Source organism: Salvelinus sp. IW2-2015, linkage group LG12, assembly GCF_002910315.2.
Source record: "Salvelinus sp. IW2-2015 linkage group LG12, ASM291031v2, whole genome shotgun sequence".
In the NCBI taxonomy this organism is placed as follows: domain Eukaryota; kingdom Metazoa; phylum Chordata; class Actinopteri; order Salmoniformes; family Salmonidae; genus Salvelinus; species Salvelinus sp. IW2-2015.
In genome coordinates, this window is record NC_036852.1 from 1,604,583 (window position 1) to 1,628,220 (window position 23,638).

Consider the following 23,638-nt stretch of genomic DNA (forward strand, 5'->3'; position numbering starts at 1 on the left):
GATCGTCTCTCTCTCTGTGTTGTACCTGGAGATTCAGTGTGCCTTCTGAGTTGCCTGTCTCTCTCTGTTGTTGTACCTGTAGATGTCGAGTGTGCTTTCTGAGTGCTGTCGCGCTCTGTGTGTTGTACCGTGTAGATGTCGTGTGCCTTTCTGAGTGCGTGTCTTCTCTCGTGTGTACCTGTAGATATCAGTGGTGCTTTTCTGAGTGCTGTCTCTCTCTGTGTGTTGTACCTAGATGTCAGTGTGCTTCTGAGTGCTGTCTCTCCTCTCTGTGTTGTACCTGTAGAGTCAGTGGTGCGTTCTGAGTGCTGTCGCTGGCTCGTGTGTACCTGTAGATTGTCAAGTGGCTCGAGTTTGTTCATATGGATGATTCAAAAGCCTCAGGGGAGCATGTAGCTTTAGAGTGGCCTCCTTCTCTCCCAGGCTCCTCTCTGGGGCGTCTTCAAACCATCATGGGAGACTTCAGCAAGGCCAAAATCTGTAAGCTAAGAAGAAGACAGCGAGGAAAGAGGAGTGAGGTGTGAGAAGAGAGTGGAGAGAATGGGCTTCACATAGGACTCAACAGAAATTTCTGTTCAGTACAATATGTATACTGCCAGTTGGTTTAGTGATGACCTCACATGTTCAGACGTATCTCACCACTATTGAGGACTCAGGATCTTGGGACTTGGCCTTTGCATTTAAGGTGTCATCCAGTAGGACGTTATTGGGCTTCAGGTCGCCGATGCAGAAGTGCTGAGGAGTTGTGAGGAAGTTGAATTCCCGAGCGATCTGGTGGGCCAGGCGGAGGCCAGGGCCCAGGTGGGGGGCCAGAGGAGGCTGCCTGGAGGGTGGCCATGACCTATCTCATTAACTCCATCACAATACCTCAGCGGTGAGAGGCCTCTACCTGGAGATGGAGGCACCCCTGGTACACCCCAGAATCCTCACCACATGGGGCTCCCTCCCTTCTGCAGATTTTTTACCTCCTTAGCAGGGAAGTCTAAGCTGGAATGAGTGTGGTGTTGTGGTGTGGGGGGTGATTAAAGACATAGGGAGCCAGGACAACAAGTATTGATCACATACTGCACACCCTTTAAGAAAGATAGGAGTCACAGCTATCCAATCAGACTCATTTGCGGAAAAAGTTCAGGTCAACATAACTTTAGGTGACATATTAGAATAACGGTATAAATTGCTTAAAAAGAAACATTACATTTTAACTTTGTTTGGACAAGTGACTGAAAGCGTCATGAATTACCTTTCAATGATATATAACTAAACCCACTTTGAAAGCACCCAGCTACAAACTATTGTTTAAAAAATGCAGCCATATATGCCATTGACATTAAATGTTGGAAGCTTTGCCATATAGATTCCATGGAAGAGGGAAGCTATGTATGGATTGTTACACTTTGTTGATAAGGCACCGCATTTCACACCACACGGCTAGAACGGTTTTAAAAAAAGATTTGTAAACAGGGCCATCACAGGATTTTACACAATAACCCGACAGAAGACTAATTCCGTATGGCCGCCAAACAACCAATGGGTCTTTATTGATTAATTTTGAGATGACCGCACCATACCTGTATGAAATGATATAATGTGTTGTAGAACGCCCAAGAGATGTCTTAAAACTGTGCCATAGTGATGTAGAACACACAACCCACATGACCCAGATATATGAAAGATGGCACATATGAGGTCACATTATGATGTCACATTGATGATGTCCCACTGATGCTGTCACATTAAAGTCACATATAGGTCACATTATGATGTCCACATTAAGATGTCACGATTAAGAGTCACATTAATGAATGGCCACTATGACGTCACATTGTATGACGTCACATTATGATGTCGCATATGAGGTCACATACCACAGAATTGTGTGGTCTAAAAAGCATGTACGAATTGAGAACTTCTGAATATTTTACCTTCAAACATTTTAAAAGGATAATGTACAAGTGAATAGTCATGATGTAGCTTATTCAAAATGACATACAATGTTATCCTATCAACGTTTCATAAAAGGTAATTAAAGAAAAGAGCAGAAGCTGCTAATGATCCGTTCAGACTCCAGTTCTACCGACCTACAGGTTATGGAAGATGTTGCTGCTTTAATATTCACCAGTCGTTTCCTCAAGTAGAAAGCCTAGCACTTCGATGCTTAAAAAAAAAAACCCAACAAAACAACTAAAACACTTTAGTACAAAGCTACGGTAATGTCGCAACAACAACAAAAAATATTTAAATACGTACAGATATTACAATTAGAAAAAACCACCACCAGAATTACTATCGTATATACTACATTTCTTTCACTACAGTGTTATACTCTTAGAAAAAAGGTGCTATCTAGAACCCTAAAATGGTGCGTCTACCGACTGAGCTACAAGGGACCAGTTTTACCCCAGTATTACACTGAGGCTACACGGACCAGTTTACCCCAGTATTTTACACTGAGCTACACGGGACCAGTTTACCCCATATTTACTTGAGCTACACGGACCCTTTTACCCGTATTACACTAGCTACACTGGGACCAGTTTTACCCAGTATTTCACTGAGCTACACGGGAACCAGTTACCCCAGTATTACACTGAGCGCACACGGGACCAGTTTACCCCAGTATTTCACTGAAGCTACACGGGACCAGTATACCCAGTATTCACTGAGCACACGGAAACCAGTTACCCCGGTATTTCACTGAGCTACACGGACCAGTTTTACCCGTATTACACTGAGCTACACGGGACAGTTTACCCCAATTACACTGAGCACACGGGACCAGTTTACCCATATTACACTAGCGCTACACGACAGTTTACCCCAATTACACTGAGCTACACGGGACCAGTTTACCCAGTATTACAACTGAGCTACACGGACCAGTTTACCCAGTATTACACTGAGCTACACGGACCAGTTTACCCCATATTCACTGAGCTTACACGGACCAGTTTTACCCAGTATTACACCTGAGCTACCACGGGACCAGTTTACCCAGTATTTCCACTGAGGCTAACGGGACAACAGTTACCCCAGATTTCACTGAGCAACACGGGACCATTACCCCAGTATTAACACTGAGCACACGGGCCCAGTATTACCCCAGTATTACACTGAGCTACACGGGACCAGGTTTACCCAGATTTCACTTGCAGCTACACGGGACCAGTTGACCCCCAGTATTTCACTGAGCTAACACGGACCAGTTTACCCCAGTATTTACACTGAGCCTACACGGACCAGTTACCCTAGTATTTCACGAGGCCACACGGGACCAGTTGACCCCAGTATGTCACTGAGCTACACGGGGACCAGTACCCCAGTATTTCACTGACTACACGGGACCAGTTTACCCCAGTATTTCACTGAGCTTACACGGGACCAGTTTACCCCAGTATTACACAGCTACACGGGACCAGTTACCCCAGTATGCTACACTGAGCTACACAGACCCCAATTTACCCTAGTATTTTCACTGAGCTACACGGGACCCAGTTTACCCCCAGTATTTCACTGAGCTACACGGGACCAGTTTACCCCCAGTATTACACTGAGCTACACGGGGACCAGTTTACCCCAGTATGTCACTGAGCTACCACGGGAACCAGTTATACCCCAGTATTTCACTGAGCTAACGGGACCATTACCCAGTATTTCACTGAAGCTCACGGACAGTTTTACCCCAGTATTACACTGAGCTAACCACGACCAGTTTACCAGTATTTCACTGAGCTACACGGGACCAGTTTACCCCGTATTTCACTGAGCTACACGGGACCAGTTGACCCCCAGTATTACCACGAGCTAACACGGGACCAGTTTACCCTAGTATTACACTGAGCTACACGGACCAGTTTTACCCCAGTATTACACGAGCACACCGGACCCAGTTTACCCCAGTAGTTCACGAGCTACACCGGGACCAGTATCTCAACCCCGATTACCACTGACGACCACAGGGAACCAGTCTTCACCCCAGATTACACGAAGCACACGGGACCAGTTACCCCAGTATTAACACTGACTACAACCCAGGATCCAAGTTTACCCCAGTATTACACTGAAGCTACCCACGGGGGACCAGTTTCCCCAGTATTACACGAGCTACACGGCACCAGGTGTCCCCAGTACTTTCATGCGTCAGGAAACAACTTACACCAATCGAGACCAGAAGCGTTGTGACCCCAGTTATTTCAACCTGGAAGCTACACGGGAACCAGTATTAAAATACCCCATTATATATCCGATCTCAGAACGACTACACTAGGCAAAGGCAGGTCCAAGTTACGGGCCGCGAGATACTTATCACGCGAGCCTACACCCAGATCATCGTCGGTACCAGTTTCTTACCCCAGTATTTCATCTGAAGCTCCTACGGGGACCAGTTTACGCTCCCAGTATTACACGGTGAGCTACACGGGGGAACCAGTTTTACCTAGTATGCACTGAGTAGCTAACAGGGAATCCATTAGCGCCGCTACAGTATCTTACACTTGAGTCTACCCCTCGGACCCAGTTCCCTAGCGGCCCGAGTAATTTCACTGGCTACACTGGGACCAGTTTACCCAAGCTAATTACACGAGCACACGAGACCAGTTGGAACCCAGTAGGTTCACTGAGCGTACACTGTTGGTATCTCGAGTTGTACAAACCGCCCAGTATCTTTCACTGACTACACGGGACCAGTTTACCCAGAGTCATGTGGTGTGATCAAATTAAAAACCAACACTGAGAATTTAAGTCACACAGCAGGTGTCAGCGAGTGCACCGCCGAGGACGTTTAAGCTGTTCATCCTGCTCTACTGTGCTGGCGCCTGTCGAGTGTGAGGATTCTCTGTCAAAATGGGATTTCTGAAGGAGGCATGGAAGGGCTTGAGCCTTCCATGAAGGAGTAGTTATAGTCAAGATCCAAGAGTAGAAGAGAGTGTTTATAAAACGTTTGGCACATTTGTCAAGGATAATTCCTTAATTAAAAAGTCCCCAGATTACAATAAATAAGCCCTCAGGAATACCTGCGGTTTCCAGTTTGCACAAAGTCAGTGTAAGTTCATGAGAGCCGTTCGTCAGGGGGGGTGGTGAGCTGTGGCGGGGGGGGGATTACACAGCAGTGACGATGGAGCCGAAGAACGTTGGGGAGCGAGAGAAACAGCACCGTCTTTGAATGTGAGTATTTCAATCGAGAGAACAAAAGAACTTGACTTCTTGTACGTTACGCTGTGCGTGACATAATCATGAAAACCAAACACCTCCTCTTCTTTCCTCAGAGTGTTCTTGCTTCCTGTCCGGTGATGACGGAAGGAACCCCGCGGCTAATAAAACGGGACAGTATATCCGGAGAGACCGATGATTACGTAAAACAGAGTCACTTATATCTTTCAAGTACCCCAGGGCGAAAAAATACTGTACCCTAACCGTAACCTCATCTTAAGAGTGTAGATTCACCCCTTCCACAGTATTCTAGCGACTGACCTTCAGCCCTGCATTACCAGATGCTTTTTTTACAACCTCGTTGAGTCTAGCCTGGTGTGTGTGAAAGTGGGTGCCTCTATCACCCAAAGTTACAATACAAAAACAAAGCTTCCTCTTCTTCGTGGAATGCAACGTACAATTTTCACAATGTTTTAATAGTTTAGCTGGTTATTTCAAAGTAGGATATGACAATAAGTTGAAAGGTAATTTCCCTGAATCTTTAGAACTACTTGTATGTAGGGTTTTTTCTTGGTTAAACAGCAATTTATTAACAGGTCAATGGCTGAATGTGTACCCATGTTAGCTCAACAGGTAACATGTCTACAGCTTGACCTATAAAGCTATTCACGGAGAATAATCGATGGAATCTGACGGAAGTCTGATGAATCTTACGTCCAAATGGGTAGACAGGCGAGAATAGATCCATAGAAGCATGCCAGAAAACGTTTGGCGTCTGTAACTGGCATTGTGCATAGGGTAAAATCCCGATGGGAAAATGATGGGAATTGATGAGTAAGAAAGAGTGATAAACACAGAGAAAAATGATGGGATGGATGAATAAAAGCAGTGAAAAAACACAGAGAAAATGGATGGATGATGAATAAAAGAGTGATAACACAGAGGAAAATGGAGGATGATGAAATAAAGAGTGGATAACAAGAGAAAAGCTCCATTGCTACCACTGCTATCACACTTTTTGCAAACTTGAGGAATTAACCGTCAACAAGAAATCTCTATGAGACAGCGTCACCCCAAGTGAGCCGGTCCACCCCCTGGCTCATGAAAACTAGAGGCAGGGGTGTCAAACGCATTCCATGGAGGGCCTAGTGTCTGCAGGCGTGTTTTAGTCCTGTCTCGAATGATATGACACATCATAGCAACACACCAGGGTGTGGGCGAATCCCAATTCACCTACTAATTAGCTGACCCTTAATCAAAAATTACACGTACAAGGAGGAGTGAAAAACCACAAGACACCTCGCGCCCTCTGTGAAATGGAGTTTGACACACGGACCTAGAGCCCAACGAATCCGTTACTTCCCCAGTGGACCTGGACGTAAATACATTTGACCTAAGAGCAACAACAACAACAAAAATAATTTAACCAAGGACTGTAGCAGCCAACTTAACCAGAAAATAAATTACAGATTTGCACCTTTAACAAAAAGGTTGACATCATTTAAAACATTACACTACGTTCAAAAGTTTGGGGTCACTTAGAGAATTCCTTGTTTTTGAAAGAAAAGCAAATGTTTTGTCCATTAAAATAACATCAAATTGATTAGAAATACAGTGTAGACATTGTTAATGTGTAAATGGCCTAATCAACTGTAATCGAACCCACAAATGCTGATGCTCCAGATACTCAACTAGTCTAAAGAAGGCCAGTTTTATTGCTTCTTTAATCAGGACAACAGTTTTCAGCTGTGCTAACATAATTGCAAAACGGTTTTCTAATGATCAATTAGCCTTTTAAAATGATAAATTTGGATTAGCTAACACAACGTGCCATTGGAACACAGGAGTGATGGTTTCTGATAATGGGCCTCTGTACACCTATGTAGATATTCCATAAAAAATCTGCCGTTTCCAGCTACAATAGTTATTTACAACATTAACAATGTCTACACTGTATTTCTGATCAATTTGATGTTATTTTAATGGACAAAACATTTGCTTTTCTTTCAAAAACAAGGAATTCTCTAAGTGACCCCAAACATTTGAACGCTAGTGTACATTGTTTTTCTTCAGGATTTTGGAAATTCTCCCGCTACCCCATTTTCATATCAGGTGACCCCACATGGGGTCGCGACCCCAAGTTTGGGAACCATTAGTCCAACTAACGGTAGTGAACTCTGTCTAACTAAAGGTAGTCAACTCCATCAAACTAATGGTAGTCAACTTTAGTCAACGCCATCAACCTAAAGGTAATCAACTTTAGTCCTCCATCAAACTAAAGCTAGTCAACTTTAGTCAATTCCATATAACTAAAGGTAGTCAAATGAATCTAACTCAAAGTAATCAACTCTGCCTAGTCAACTCCATCAAACTAAAGGTAGTCAACTCCGTCTAACTAAACGTTTGGACTGTGCCTTTAATGCCTTTGTATTGAAGTATCCAGCAGTGCAGTGGCAAATGCAGTTTATTAATAATAGATTGCATAAAGCATTCACAGTGGCACTTCTCCAAGTGCATTACATTGTCCATCGATGTGTAGCATGGCAGCTCTTTTTGTGCTAGAAATCAGCTAACATAGCAGAGAGATGAGGAAGGAATGTTTTCCCATTTGTAAGCCGGGGATAACCAGGAAAGCAGGGTAGCATTAGGACTAGGTTATGAATTCAAGGTTAATGACAAATCACATGAATAACCTGAGTGCCACAGTCCTTTCTAGTCAAAATGACCTTTACATTCCTTATAATGTATTTCTTCAGTGTATTCACTAGCACTCTAAGGTGCGTTATCGCAGTGATTCTAATCCAACACAAGGGGATGCGCTAACACAAGCGGTCAGTATTAGGAAGGTGTTCGGTATACTCAGTGTGCATCACTAGAGAGCATCACCATCTACTCGTGTGTTTTTCCTCCAGCTGACCAATAATGGCACTGTGGAGTCGGACGAGGCCGAGTCGCTGACCCTGGACGACATCTCAGAGGACGACATCGACCTGGACAACACAGAGGTGGACGAGTACTTCTTCCTGCAGCCGATGACCACCAGGCGGCGCCGCGCTCTCCTCCGGGCGTCCGGGGTTCGACGCATCGACGTGGAGGAGAAGCACGAGCTGCGGGCCATCCGGGTGTCCCGGGAGGAGTGCGGCTGTGACTGCAGGGGGCTGTGCCACCCCGCGACCTGCGCTTGCAGCCTGGCCGGCATCAAGTGCCAGGTAAATGGAGCTGTGGTGAGGGTCTCCTGAATTACCTCTGTCAGTATGTTTGCCTGTTAAGTGATGGCTGGCTAGCTGGCCCGCTATTGGCTGGCTGGCTGTTTGCCTGGCTGTTTGCCTGTCTTTTTGCCTGTCTGTCTGTTTGACCGTCTGCTATGCTTATGCATCTGTCTATGTGTTCGTTATTCATTGGAAACGGGAACCGTCCAGTATTGGAGGCTAACTGAGGCGTTGGTTGTCTGTCTGTACAGGTAGATCGAATGTCATTCCCGTGCGGTTGCAGCAAGGAGGGCTGCAGTAACAGCACAGGCCGCATCGAGTTCAACCCCATCCGTGTTCGCACCCACTTCCTGCACACCATCATGAAGCTGGAGCTGGAAAAGAGCCGCGAGCAACAACAACAACCGCAGGTCACCAATGGCAATGGTTACCATGGAGAACTACCAGTCAACGTCCCTGTCCAGCGTGCTCTGCAGTACCCCCTGATGTCTGACAACATCCCAGTCCTGCAGGCTCCCATCATGCACCTGCCGAGCACCAGCGACACAGAGCAGCATCTGGAAGAGGAAGTGGACGAAGATGAGGAAGATGATGAGGAGGAGTACGAGGATGAGGACGATGGTAGTAGTTTATGTAGCGGCCTCTCGGACTGCAGCACCGACAGCCTGCACACTAGTGACTCTGAGGAGGAAGAGGAGGAGGAGGAGGAAGATGACTGTGAGTCTATGGAGGAGGGGGTGAGTGGACCCCCAGTCTCTCACACAGAGGTGGTTTCTCTCTCCTCTGTGTTGGGTTACACTGATGGGACACACACCAACACCAACCACGCTAACCCCAACTCATACTACCACAACCCTTCATCAGGGTACTACCAGATGGACAACTCAGCCAACCTGAACCCCACACCCAAAGCRCCTAGTGAAGCTCCCTCACTCCTCTCACTCCCCAACAGGCAGGGGGCCACCGATGGCCCCACGGTCGTGTCACAGGAGCAGCCTAAAACCACCTCCGAGCRYCACAKAGACCACCTCAGCCAGATAGAGGGACTGTATATGCATTTTCCCCACACTGACAAAGCACCAGCAGCCAACGCCTGTTCCTCAGCCCCGCAGCAGAGCAACACTCCCCACAGTGGGGAGACTAGTACACTACACCATGAGCAGCCCTTTCAGACGCAGGTCAGCGTTTTTCATCATGAATCTTGTTCTAGAGGCAGCTCTGCGGAGTGGTCACTAGCTGGCACAGCCACAAAGTCATAAAATCTGATTTTAAACCTAACCTTAACCCTAAACGTAACCACACTGCTAACCCTAATGCCTAACCCTAACCTTAAGATCAAAAGCACATTTTTGTTTTCATTCATTTTTATAATATAGACAATTTTGACTCAGCAGATGGCCTGTCTAAGGGGAAATCGCTCAGTTCTGCCTCCAGGACAAGACTTATGACAATAATTGTCAATCTGCCTTTCAGACAGACATGAACGGTAATGATATTACACGTCCCTGAAGAATAGCACACGGTCTGAGGTATCTGTGGGGACTGAGAAGCAGCAAAGCCAGGGGTCTTTCAACGGGCTGGCTGAGGCGTCCTCTCTTGCCTGAGAATAAAAGGGATCCACCAATTCTAGAGACTAACACTAGTCACTAGCAGTGTCAGGTAGACGTGTGGCAAGTTCAATGAAACTGGTTAGTGTGATAAGTTAAATTAGCATTCCTTTGCAGCAAGTATGCACATTTGGATGAATGTGCTGACCAACTTAATCAAAGGGATACTTCAGGATGTTGGCAATGAAGCCCTTTATTGACTTCCCCAGATCCAGTTGAACATTTTTGTGTCTCTGCATGTAGTTTGAAAGAAGTTGCTAACTAGCGTTAGCGCAATGACTGGAAGTCTATGGTACCAGATGCTAGCTGTGACCATAGACTTCCAATCATTGCACTAACACTAGTTAGCATTGGCTTGCAAAACTACCTCTAACTTCCTTCGTACTGGATGAAGGATGCAGGGACATAAAGATGGTATCCATGAGTTCATCGGACTGGGGAAGTAGATAACGGGCTTCATTGCCGAAATCCTGAAGTATCCCTTTACCAGTGAAACTACATGATGTCAATACCAATTCATTTTCTGTACAGGAATAATGCTGTTTTTGACCTATCCTAGAAACTGGGTGGTCCGTTTGATTGAATAGAACCTGAAGGACAGTGTTTGTTGTTTTAAACACCCTGATGAATGTACCTTTTTAAAGTGAACGATTAGGTTGCAAAGGCAAGTTGTGGGGTTTTGCCTCAGAAGGATCTTTGCACATTATTGCACACACAGTTTCCATGTCCTGGATCTGAATCTCTAACAGGTATTGGACAATGACTGTGAAATAGTTCAAATTAAACAATGATTCCTTATTTCAACAGTATAACCATGTCGAATGGGYAAATGAAAAGATCATCTGATTTGAGTTAAATGAATGAACTAAGATAGACGCTAGGGCTCGGACGATATCAGTAACGCGATACTTGTTGGTAGCGTGGCAAAGAAACAAAACACAAAGCGGATTTCACTTCTTTAGAAAAACAGCCCTAATGTTGGAAARAKACATTYTGTTGTCACCCAGAGTCACATGTATTTATTTTCCATGCTATAGCACAGATTATTTACATAAAGCAGGTTTTTAAAAGACCAAAGAGTTTTGTCTGCTTCGTGTAAAAAAAAAAAAAAATGCCATGGGAAAAAAATTGCAATACTGGTATAGTCACAGCCTTAGTGGATTGAACTTTTATATGGAGTCAACTGGAAAATGTATATAGCTGCAGTTTATTTATGCCTATACAAAGTTTATGTAATATTATGTATGTTTTGATAATGAGAGCATGCGGTGGTTAGTATTGATGACAAATCAACACGATTTTGAGGTACTACAATTATTAAGCGTCGGTCTCGTGTTTATTTGTGTTGTCTCATAGATGTTGAATACTTTGCATGTGTTTTGTTAAAAGGAATGTTTAAAAATGAACGTTTTTTTTTATATACAGTGAGAATGTCAAAAGGAAACAAATTAAATAACATTTATACTTTACATTAGATTGGACAACACTCCAATATACTGTAGTTCGAGTCACAGACGTATAATCATCTCTGGTCGTACCATTACATTTAGGTCCATTTTCAAAAGGACCATGAAACTTGGAAAATGTACGTCGTTTGAAATCGTTTTAAACGTCGTGCTCAATTTCATGAGACAAGCTATATTTTCAGTGCTGCTATTATGATTTGTTATCAAGTTTTATTGTCACATGCARAGGATACAGCAGGTGTAAAACAGTACAGAGAGAACCTTAATTGGGGGCTCTTTCCCKAAAATGCGCAATAACAGTAGTAATACAGATAAGAAATAAAACACGTGAAATGCGACAGAAGAAAAAAAGAAAAGAAACAGGAGAATAGAGTTATATAACGTTCTTATATACAGYTCAGTACYGTGCCAGTACTGTTATTACAGTGTGCAGGGGTACTGGAGMGATTGAGGAAGGAATGGACCTACTCCATCACAGCATGTTCTTTGTCTCCTCTCTCTTTTCTCTATGTATCCAGTCTCTTCATCTAGCCCCTTTATGGTTCTCCTCGCTCTCTCTGTCTTTCCTGCTCTCTCACATTCTCTTGCTCTCATGACCTCTCCTCTCTCCCATCCTGTGACATCACATCACGTCAGCCAATGAGGTGGTGTACGGCGTYAGGGTGCCAAAGCGTTCATGTTCAGGTGATCTATAGTGAAGTAAGCTGCGTCTGTACCAGTCTCTGCTATTCTGCTGTAGATATGATTTGCTAGTCTATATTGTGGCCAATGTGAAACTGGGTATTTTATTGTGGTTTATTCTCGCAGCAGTCTGTTGRGTCATGAAGGCCTTGAAGTTCACAGAGCTCATGTTGTTTTTGTCTTTGTCCCAAATGGCACCTTATTCCCTATATASTGCACTTCTTTTTAACAAGGAAGTCGTACCATTATAGGGTATTTGGGACACGGCCTTCCTGTTCTGTTTAGTTTTGTTCCAGAATGTCTCTTTGTTTATCAAGACTGCGTAGAACTGGGGGCCTAAAATAGATATTCTCTGTCTCTTCTTTTTTACACCACCATTTGTTCCTTTTCCACAAACATCAGACTTTGAGAATAAATAACCAATGGAATAATTGTGTCCCTTGTCAATCATTTTGGTTGCYGATTATTATGACCTTGACATTTTGTCAAGATGAATCATACATATCAGAAATGTAATGTATTGTTGGAATTATTAAAGGAAGACTAAATGTACATCCTAAATCAACGGCTGTTTCAGTTTATAGTTTTTTTTTTTTTTTTTAAGTCTGTCAACACCCATTTTTCAGTTCCAAATGTAGCCTCTGAAATCCCTAGAGAAAACCAGTACCATGTTGTCTGTCCCGCCCACAGAGTCAGAGTGAGATGGATTCTCCGGAATGTGTCTGTTTCCCAGGGTAACACATAGCTAAGACTGCTGTCTTGCGCTCAAGACCTCTACATTATGTAATGAATTTGAGGAGTTCTTTCAGTGTTGTCTCAGCAGCTGATTATTCCAGGATGTACAGTGCCTTCGGAAAGTATTCAGACGCCTTGATTATTTCCACATTTTGTTAGGTTACAGCCTTTTTCTAAAAGTGATTAAAAAAACAATCCAACAATCAATCTACACACACATAATGACAAAGAAAAAACGTTTTTTAGGCTCTGTCTGGGCCACTCAAGGACATTCAGAGAGTTTGTCCTGAAGCCACTCCTGCGTTGTCTTGGCTGTGTGCTTAGGGTCATTGTCCTGTTGGAAGGTGAACCTTCGCCCCCCAGTCTGAGGTCCTGAACGCTCTGGAGCAGGTTTTCATCAAGGATCTCTGTGCTTTCCTCTGTTAATCTTTGCCTCGATCCTGACTAATCTCCCAGTCCCTGCCGCTGAAAAACACCCCCACAGCATGATGCTGTCACCACCATGCTTCACTGTAGGGATTCTGCCAGGTTTTCTCCAGACGTGATGCTTGGCATTCAGGCCAAAGAGTTGAATCTTGGTTTCATCAGACCAGAGAATCTTGTTCCTCATGGTCTGAGAGTCTTTAGGTGCCTTTTGGCAAACCAAGTGGGCTGTCATATGCCTTTTACTTTGGTGTGGCTTCTGTCTGGCCACTCTACCATAAAGGCGTGATTGGTGGAGTGCTGCAGAGATGGTTGTCCTTCAGGAAGGTTCTTCCATCTCCACAGAGGAACTCTAGACCTCTGTCAGTGACCATTGGGTTCTTGGTCACCTCCCTGACCAAGGCCCTTCTCCACGATTGCTCAGTTTGGCCGGGCGGCCAGCTCTACGAAGAGTCTTGGTGGTTCCAAACTTCTTCCATTTAAGAATGATGAAGGCCACTGTGTTCTTGGGGACCTTCAATGCTGCAGAAATTGTTTGGTACCCTTCCTCAGATCTGTGCCTCAACATAATCCTGTCTCTGAGCTCTACTGACAATTCCTTCGACCTCATGGCTTGGTTTTTGCTCTGACATGCACTGTCAACTGTGGGACCTTATATAGACAGGTGTGTGCCTTTCCAAATCATTTCCAATCAATTGAATTTACCACAGGTGGACTCCATTCAAGTTGTAGAAACATCTCAAGGATGATCAATGGAAACATGAGTCTCATAGCAAAGGGTCTGAATACTTATGTAAATAAGCTATTTCAGTTTATGTTTAATGTATTTTCAAAAGTGTCTGTTTTTGCTTTGTCATTATGGGGTATTGTGATGTCATTATGGGGTATTGTGATGTCATTATGGGGTATTGTGTGTAGATTGCTGAGGATTTTTTTTTWATTAATCCATTTTTGAATAAGGCTGTATGTGGAAAAAGTCAAGGGGRCTGAATACTTTCTGAAGGCACTGTATGTATTGTTATTTAGTATAAAGTCAGTTATAGTTAATACGATTCTGTTCTTGTTCATACCTTCAAAAGTAGTGATTGTAGTGAATTGAGAAATATTCCCGAAAATACATTAGGAACAAGGTTAGTTTTAGTTTTAAACTGACTGTCAGATCAGTCAGTCTACTCTGGTGTTCTTGAGATGTCAGCCCTGTGCTATACCTCTACACCTGGATAGTTGACAACAAATTTAATCATGACTAAATTATGGATTAATGAGGAGTTAAGTAACAACACTGAAATAATCATTATTACATTCATTAAAATATTCTTAAAATTACATAATACAAGTACAATAAATTATAATAGGTTGTACGGTTTGACTCAATGGAACTTGATGACAAAACCAAAATTCCCTTGCTTACTGTGTTTGCCTATGTGGGGTTATTGTTTATTGCCCTTTTGTGCTGTTGCTGAGCAACTATTMCTAGGTAATCATGGAAATTATTCTCAAGAGTTGAACAGACATAATAACCTACTATAATGACATAATTTGAGTACTTAATTGAGCGCATAAGTTCAGCCTACTGCGTGATTTGAGCCAGTCAACAAGCACTCATAGAACATGTTTACTGAAAATCTCCTTGAAATCAGCCAGAAGTGCTACCCAGACTGGTCGTGCGTCTCCCCGCCTCTAGGTGGAGCCACTGACCTTGTTTTGCAGGGACTCCTCTCTTTGGTGGCAGGCAGGTTAGGGTATAAAGTGGTCCTGTCTTCCCCCCTCACACAGGCTAATCTGTTCCTGTATGGGGACCTTGTCATGTCTTATTGCCTATGGGTGTGTATTAAACTAACATTTACTCAAACAGACCCCCACTACAGCAGGTGCTGAGCACACAAAGGACTTGTATGGATTAAAGCACAGGGATATGAAGGCAGTTCATCGATACTATGCATATACTGTAATACTGTACAGTATAATAAGTGTATTATATGGCTTCTGATCATGGTGTTTTTTTCTGATGCAGGGAAGGAGGGAAGGACAGGGGTTGGGAAGGGTATGCCTGCTCGCAGTAAGGTATTGTGGGTAGGCAGTTGGGAGACACTACTGATCAATCAAAAGCGGGGGAGCTGTGATGTAAGGTTGCCAAGCAACAGCAGGGGAGWATCTGGCGGCAGGTTCAGCAAAGTGTTTTGAGGCGGTAAGGGTGGGGGTAATCTCAATCTCTCTCCCTCTGTATACAGCTGATATATGTCTCCCTGCTGCCTATTGACCATTCAACATGCTAACAATAGATTGCATAACGCAACAGTTTAATCTGATTGAAAATATTCTGTGTACAAAGTATGCTTTCCAAAATCGGTTTTATTTTGGAAATCTTGATTTTGTGTTTTGTGGTCACATCTTTGGTTCTAGCAAAAATGTCACTCATCACACATTTGCAAATGTATATACATTTCAGTGTAACATGAAATTCAACCACATGGATGATCCCGTCAACCAAATATCCAGCAATCGTCATACTTTCTGATAGAGCTTAAAAGAGGAAGGTAACAGGTGTGTTCTTTATTCTTTTGAATGTTTTAATTCATGTTAGCAGATGAACTGATACTAGTCCTGACCTGCATGCCCTTCACTAACATACTAGCTGAAGGGAAAATGGCTGCCGATTGCTTTATGTTTCATATCTACAGAAATGTGGACCATACAACTGTTTCATGTGTCAATGTGTGCAGATTGTAAAACAAGTTGTAGAAAAATGGCAACCTAAAAGTTACTTTTAAAAGCAACAGTAGCTACAGTAGAAGTGCTATTTATAATACTTGTAATACAAGTAAACCGTAGACCCCAGTCACACACACTTTCACGCACACACACGCGCGTGCCTGCACGGACGCACACACACGTGTTTGCGCACACACACACATATGCTCACATAATACCCATTGGGGGGTGGCCATGAAAAGATCAAAAGTGCTCTTACATCAAATGGAAGTGTTATGCAAACTGTGGGTCCATATAGTACACCATACTATTTATAAATCGAACCAAATCACTATGTTGAAAGAATCAGGCTTTGAATTCAAATAATGAATGAACTATGAGTACAGTGTGCAGTACAGACGAGTGCTAAACTCAACGCCAGGTGTCATATGCACATATTATAATGGAGTTAGACATCTTTGGAAAAAGACCATCAATGTGTTCCCTTTATTATATTTTTGTTAGTCATCTTTCTTTACAAGAGTGCTTCGACAGAAACAAGGAGTGGAGAGAGAGAGAGAGAGAGATATTGAAATACATCTGTCGGACACATTGCTTTATGACAATGAATGTCTACGAAAATGAAGATCTCATTGAATCCCTCTCAATGAATCTGTTGACATACATTCAGGATCTCTGTGTCCGTGGGCATGTTCATAGAAACAGCGAGGGGAGAACAACAGCAATTCATATAGATGTACAAGATATATCTTTACCAAGTGTCACCGATGATAGGTTGTGGAATTAAGCTTGTGCATAATGTAACGTTCACGTGATGAGTAACCTTGCCTGAGACCTGAAGACCTGGGTTAGCTCCCCGAGCTAAGTCTCAGACCTTACCTCAGCGGGCTAGCACAGTCTTGTGGTGTGCAGGAGACCCGGTTAGTTACATATACAGTACCTATGCTTATTCCCAGAGGGATACACAAAACCTTGGCCTGAGCACAAAGAGTTCTGGGAGTAACAAAACGTATGTGGCATTAGTGTTGGAACATGGATTTGTTTAGTCGCTGAGTTTTGCTGTACATGGTGTTTTTACAACCGTGAAAAGCAGRGGACACATTCTCACAATTACACGATAAAACATTCCTTACCATTAAAAAAATGAAATTATACAAAAATGCAAGAACCTTAAGTAACACGGCGATCGTTATTCAAGACACTGGATGTATAATGGTAGCAGCAGCACTAGCTACAGAAAACTTCACAGTATACTCATGTGTGTCAGATAGTAACACTCTACAGAAAATCACAAGCGGTTTCGCAATGGCTTTTTGAGTTGCCGTCTTTCACTTACTCCTGGCAGTGATACATAACAAGCGGCTATCTTCCCCTGCCTTGTAACTATGTAACCCCCTGGAACAGTCCCCTTAAATGGCTCCAATCCTGCTCTCAGGCCTCAGCCTTAGCTAGCTACACATCAGTTTGGCCTAGCACCCAACACCACCACACCCCCTCCACCAAGACATTAGCATACATCGGTCCTCCAAATCTGTAAACACGTTTTTCTTCAAAGCGAACGTCTTAGTACTCATCATTTGTCCTTTTGTTCGCTTATTTATTTTGCTCTCTCAGATCTTTGTCTCTGTTCTCTTTCTCCCTCTTTTCCTTCTCATATTGGTCCTTTTCCAAATTTGTGGCACTGTTGTACGAAGGCAGCGAGGCGGTGGAGGGCGTCATGTCCGTTTTCTCAGTGAGGGTGGAGTTGTCCGCGGACTGTCCTATCACCAGCACCTCCTTGTCCTCCAGCTCATACATCACACTGCCTTTAGGCTGCTTCTTGTAGAGCTCTGCTGCTTTCTTCAGAGCGAGTCGGGCCAGGTAGCGCCTGAATGACCTCTGGATCACCAAGGCAGACATGTCTTCCTGCTTGCGCCGCAGGGTACTGGTGATGGGTTCYTAGGAGACTTTGGAGGGGTTGGAGGCCATGAAGCGCTCCTCCATCTGGCCCCGGAGGAGGTCCAAGCCTTCYCCCTCTCCCAGGACACGCTTGGTGAAGGCAAACAGGATGTCAAGGCAGTGGATGCGCTCCCCGCTGACCATGGGCAGATCCATTTTGATCAGCTGGATGTGGTTGGGCTTGGCCATTCGCAGCGGCGGGTCCAACGCGTCTGCAAAGTCCGACAGCTTGTSGTACTCCACGAACTGKGTGGCGTCCGGGTCGAAGCGCTCCCACACCTCYTAGAACATCTCAAAGTCGTCCTCGCTCAGCGGCTCGGCCGACTCCTCGGTGGCCACGCTGAAGTTCTCSAGGATGACYGCYATGTACATGTTGACCACGATGAGGAAACAGATGATGATGTAGCTGACGAAGAAGAACATGGCCACTGGCGGGTTGCCGCAGTTTCCCCGGTACAAGGTGCCRGGGTGCTCCATCTGGCTGTCACAGTCGGGCTCCTTCTTGTTGAGAATGGGCGCCAGGAGGCCGTCCCAGCCCGCCGACGTGGTGATCTGGAACAGGCAGAGCATGCTGTTGCCGAACGTCTCGAAGTTGAACATGTCYTCGATTCCCGCCTCGTGCTTGACGTAGGCGAAGTTGGACATGCCGAAGATGGCGTAGATGAACATGACCAGGAAGAGCAGGAGGCCAATGTTAAACAGGGCAGGAAGTGACATCATCAAGGCGAACAAAAGCGTCCGGATGCCCTTYGCGCCCTTGATGAGACGMAGGATGCGGCCGATTCTGGCAAGTCGGATGACTCGGAATAACGTTGGGGAAACAAAGTACTTCTCAATCAATTCTGATAAAAACATACCTGTAAGGACAGAGACAAAAACCACACCAATTAAACACATACAATTTCTCGGTTACAGCTCCAAACATTTATTCTGAATGCTACATTTCGATTCAAAAGACTATGAAGAGTCAGGGTTCTTACCTACGATTGAAAGGATGACAACGACAAAGTCAAACACGTTCCAGCCAATGGTGAAGTAGTAATGGCGGAGGGATATCATTTTGAGCGTACACTCCCCAGTYAAGAGCACTATAAAGACAAAGTTAATCCAGTGGAGGATATTTTCCCTCTCTGGTGTCTGGTCGTCCTCTTCCACCATCATAGTGACCATGTTGAGGCAGATGAGGATCATGATGACAATGTCAAAAGCCTGCTTCGTTACGAAGTCAAACACACAGCCTTGSAATGCATTCTAGAATGGAAAGACAGATGAAGGGAGAGAGAGAAACAGAGGTAGAGTGCGATATAAATACAGTATATATATTTTTAATGATCATTACAGTGAGAATTCAAATAAATATTGATTTACAAATGTTGTTATTTTGCTTTGAGAAATCAATCTTAAATATTCATTCTTAATCAGTCTTAAATATTGAGCTACTGCTTGGTTGAATGGTTATTGTAATATCAACAGGTATCAATATCAGTGTCAAACCGTTGGCCTGGGAATAGGCTTCTGGGGTTTCTTGGAGCCAAGCTTCTTCATGGCATTGTAGTATTTCTTCTGTTCCTCTGTCATGAAGATGTCCTGACCTCCAAAGTTTATAGGGAACAATACAAACCTGGTAAAAAGCTAACACACGTACACCAGAGCGTCTCTCTCTCTCTCTCAAGTTTCTTTCAGTCATTGTTAGTCAGGGCTAGGCGCGCTTTTCCGATCTCTCTCTCTCATCCCTCTCCTCTCGATATCTCTCAGGCTATTTTAGCTCTCTCCTTTCCTCCTGTGCCTGTCTTTCTTTTCTCTTGTCTCCTCTGTTTCTTGTATCACGGAGACTGCATTCACAGTGTTAGCTCTCTTAACGACTGGAAGGTGAATGTGTGTGTGTGTGTGTGTGGTGTGTTGTGTGTGTGTGTGTGTGTGTGTGTGTGTGTGTGTGTGTGTGTGTGTGTGTGTGTGTGTGTGTGTGGTGTGTGTGTGTGTGTGTGTGTGTTGTGTGTGTGTGTGTGTGTGTGTGTGTGTGTGTGTGTGTGTAACTCGTATGCCTGTGTATTTAGAATAAGACTTCAGCTAGCAGCAGGTTTGACAAAACACTGAGCTATCGATATCGCAGTGTATACGAACACCTGGTCACTACAGAATACGTATCTTTTTCTTCTGTTGGTTGAAGTTGTCAATGATGACACCAATGAAGAGGTTGAGAGTGAAGAAGGAGCCAAAGATGATGAAGATGACAAAGTACAGATACATGTAGAGGTTCTGTTCATATTGGGGCTGAAGTTCCACCTGAAACACAAACAAGAAAGATATACAGCAAAATGTTTCATCATTGCACATATTCAAGTCAAACCCTTATTTACAGGACATTCCTAWGGGAATAACCATTTTTTTACGAAAGCCATAAAAACACCAACATTCCAATAAAAYAAATGTCAACTCAAAACCTTAAATACAAGAGTCAACCGGACTTTAAACTGTCAGCCATTCTCCATGACCCGAGCCCCAAAGAAACACGTACATTACGAGAGTCCACAGCTGCGTACATGATGTCCATCCAACCTTTAAACGTTGCCTAGGAGCAGAGAACAGAATGAATTACTCTCCGAGGGGTCACTCTCAAGTGGTTACTTACATCTGACTTCCCTGTTCCTTTGCTGCAGCCTTGCAGTCAGGCTCCGCTCCACTACTTTTGGTTAAGGAGAGCTATTTTGGTAGCAGGTAGAAAATATGAAATGAACACTCTGTGAAAGGTGCTAAGCTATGTCTCAAACAAAAAATACTCTACACTGATTTAAAAGCACAAAAGTGGTATATACACTGAGTGTACAAAACATCAGGACCACCTTCCTAATATTGAGTTGCATCCCCCTTTGCCCCCAGAACAGCCTCAATTTGTCGGGGCAAGGTGTCGAAAGCATTCCACAGGGATGCTGGCCCATTTTGACTCCAATGCTTCCCACAGTTGTGTCAAAATTGGCTGGATGTCCTTCGGATGGTGGACCATTCTTGATACACACGAGAAACTGTTGAGGGTGAAAATGAAAAATCCAGCAGCGTTGCAGTTCTTGACACACTCAAATTCATCTGATCAGTCTATGTCATGGAAAGTGCAGGTTCTCCTAATGTTTTGTTCACTCAGTGTAAATGAACATTATATATGCACATTTCATAATAACTACACTTTTAAACCAGATTTAAAGCATAATCTTCCTGAACGCCAACAGACAACTGACCATGTCCTCATGCCTGTCCCACTCACCACTTGCAACAAGGCCAAGTACCCGGCCCCYACATTATCAAAGTTGATCTTGACATTCTTCCATCGGGCGCTGTCATTGGCCAGGGCCAGACAGTCGCTCTTGTTGTTGACCACCTCGATGGGAAAGGTCTCGTCGTTGGTGGTGTTGACGCAGTAGTAGTACTTCCCTGCGAACAGGTTGACACCCATGATGCTGAAGATGAGCCAGAAGATGAGGCACACCAGCAGCACGTTCATGATGGACGGAATGGCACCCAGGAGGGCGTTCACCACCACCTGTCAATCAAAGATGACACGGTTAGAGGGCTCGATCAAAGCGGTTCTCTGAGGTTTCTCTGGATAGGACTAGAGAGTAATGTGACAATGTGTTGAGTGAGATAAAGTCGAAGCTGAAATGCACACTCTTGTTACTCAAGAAAACATGTATTTCTAGGCTTATCCAAGAATCCTGGTTACCATAGATAATAACATATGCAATAATAATATAATAACGTATAGGGAGGGTGAATAGCGGTGGTAATATTTAAATATTGTGTTAGGTTAAGGAACACATGAGAATATGTGTACAGTATTTTCACTATGTTATTTTTAGTACAAAGCATGTTACGAGCACTACCACAAGAGTTTGACAGTTAACTATTTAAGGAAAGGAAAAGGAAGGAAATGCTCTTTCAAAGGAGTGGCGACAGAGCACATTTAAGCACTCAAAGTTAAAAAGCAAAACAGAAAAAACCTTAGAAGAGTCAGGATGAAGTCACAACAGTGTTTACTGTAAATGAAAAGACACACAAAGAAAATAATTACACATCAAAAGGCCCCACACAAGCAACATCGAGGCAGAGCAATGTTAGAATCTATCGACACAATGTGGAGAAAGTCATGCAGATACACACGAGAGACATATCTCGAAATCTAGTTCTGTACACGGGCATGCGCCCATTTAAAATACATCACTGGTGTCTATTTTCCTCCTTCTAGAAGCCTCAGCCATTTAAAAAGGACTGTGGCTAAGAATGCTACAAGATGTCAAATGTAACAAGGCKTTCGTCTCCTAAAATAAGTTACATTTAGTTATGACATTTAGTTATTTTCAAAAGACTCAATCGCAGTGGACTTTATCATAACAAATATCKTAAAAGCTGCTTGAGAGGCTCTTTCTGATTGCAGTTCAGCACGAAACATGTTCTCCAGTAACCCTTACCCTCATGCCCTCGAACCGTGACAAGGCCCTCAGGGGTCTTAAGGCCCGCAGTGTTCGTAGGGATTTAATGGCACTCAGCTCAGAGTAGCCTAACGCATTGGCTACCAAGCTCACCAGAGACACCTGAGAGAGAGAGAGAGACGGAGAGAGAGAAAGAAAAACAGAGAGAAAAAAACAAAGAGAGAGAGAGAGAGAGAAAGAAAAAAACAGAGAGAGAGAGAGCGAGAGAGAGAGAGAGAGAGAGAAATAAGCAATGTCAGGAGAGACATTTGCAGAAGGAGAACTATGTGTGGTACATGGGTAAAAAATGTTATGGAATTTCCATTCATTCCAATTGGTAAATGAATAATCACAAAATTAATCAAATCACTTTAAATTGCTATCCAAAGCTTAGATTTGAATTAATCTGCTGACAAAGCGTGTTCAAGGTCATCGCGTGTGCACGGAGTTCGGAATACAACTCCAGCAAATACATACATCAACAATGAGGAAGTCCAGCCAACACCAGGCGTTGGTGAAGTACTTCTTGAATCCATAGGCCACCCACTTCAGCAGCATCTCCAGGATGAAGATATAGGTGAAGACTTTGTCTGCGTACTCCAGCACAATTTTAATGGTCTTCCGCTGTTCTATGTAAATGTCTTCAAACGCCTACACAGAGACAAACGAGAAATCAAGCATCAGATAGTTGATAGTGCCTGAGGTCTGGGCTAAGGTCATGTTTGTCAAGTGTTTTGAGTCACATAGTTTTTTGTTTTTTTTTGTAAATTGTAGGGCTCTGAGTTTTTTCTGAACCACAAGACATGACCAGGAAATACTCTGGGCCCTAGTTATGCATATGGATCAGAGTTTTCCCTGTCCGGACTCAACCCTACTGATGAGTACATTCTGACCAATCAACGTTTCAGTTTTCACTTCAAAACAGAAGTGTCAGGCTAACCAAGAAGCCATAAAGCTCATCTTCACTCTACATCAAAGTAAGCAGACTGTAATTATTTGACACTCACATTGTGATGTAAAGACAACTAGAGCACACGTTTACTTGACTTTTCTTAAAGGAGCGGTYCAACATTACACAGGCCAYGTGAGCAGCAGCCACTCACCAGAGRGCCACTGCTGAGCAGGATCATGAAAATGATTAAGGTCTCGAACCAGTTGTGTTCCACGATGATGAAACACGTCTTCCTCAAGGTCCACCACATCTTCCACTTGCCCTCCTCAACGTTCACCTGGCAACACTGGAACCTGAGCACACAGCCTGGGAG

General features: G+C 43.8%; 2 protein-coding genes across 4 annotated transcripts in view; one reads left to right on the forward strand and one right to left on the reverse strand.

Annotated features, from left to right (window-relative positions):
• The window catches only part of LOC111970863 (cysteine/serine-rich nuclear protein 3-like), a 40,830-nt gene extending 28,297 nt beyond the window's left edge, over window positions 1–12,533 (forward strand). For 2 of the 3 annotated variants that reach the window (XM_070445906.1, XM_070445905.1), the window contains 2 exons: window positions 8,058–8,369; window positions 8,606–12,533. In XM_070445906.1, the coding sequence (XP_070302007.1) occupies window positions 8,058–8,369; window positions 8,606–9,613 (1,320 nt within the window). In that variant the 3' untranslated portion in view covers window positions 9,614–12,533. The remainder of the gene's footprint in view (window positions 1–8,057; window positions 8,370–8,605) is intronic. The other variant, XM_023997586.2, reaches the window with a different exon arrangement.
• Window positions 12,534–16,445: 3,912 nt separating this feature from the next.
• LOC111971059 (sodium channel protein type 2 subunit alpha-like) overlaps window positions 16,446–23,638 on the reverse strand; it is a 44,777-nt gene continuing 37,584 nt past the window's right edge. The window contains 9 exon segments of the mRNA XM_070445864.1: window positions 16,446–18,773; window positions 18,897–19,167; window positions 19,411–19,515; window positions 20,062–20,199; window positions 20,432–20,485; window positions 21,173–21,448; window positions 22,374–22,496; window positions 22,851–23,024; window positions 23,477–23,631. Of these exon segments, the coding sequence (XP_070301965.1) occupies window positions 17,572–18,773; window positions 18,897–19,167; window positions 19,411–19,515; window positions 20,062–20,199; window positions 20,432–20,485; window positions 21,173–21,448; window positions 22,374–22,496; window positions 22,851–23,024; window positions 23,477–23,631 (2,498 nt within the window). The 3' untranslated portion in view covers window positions 16,446–17,571.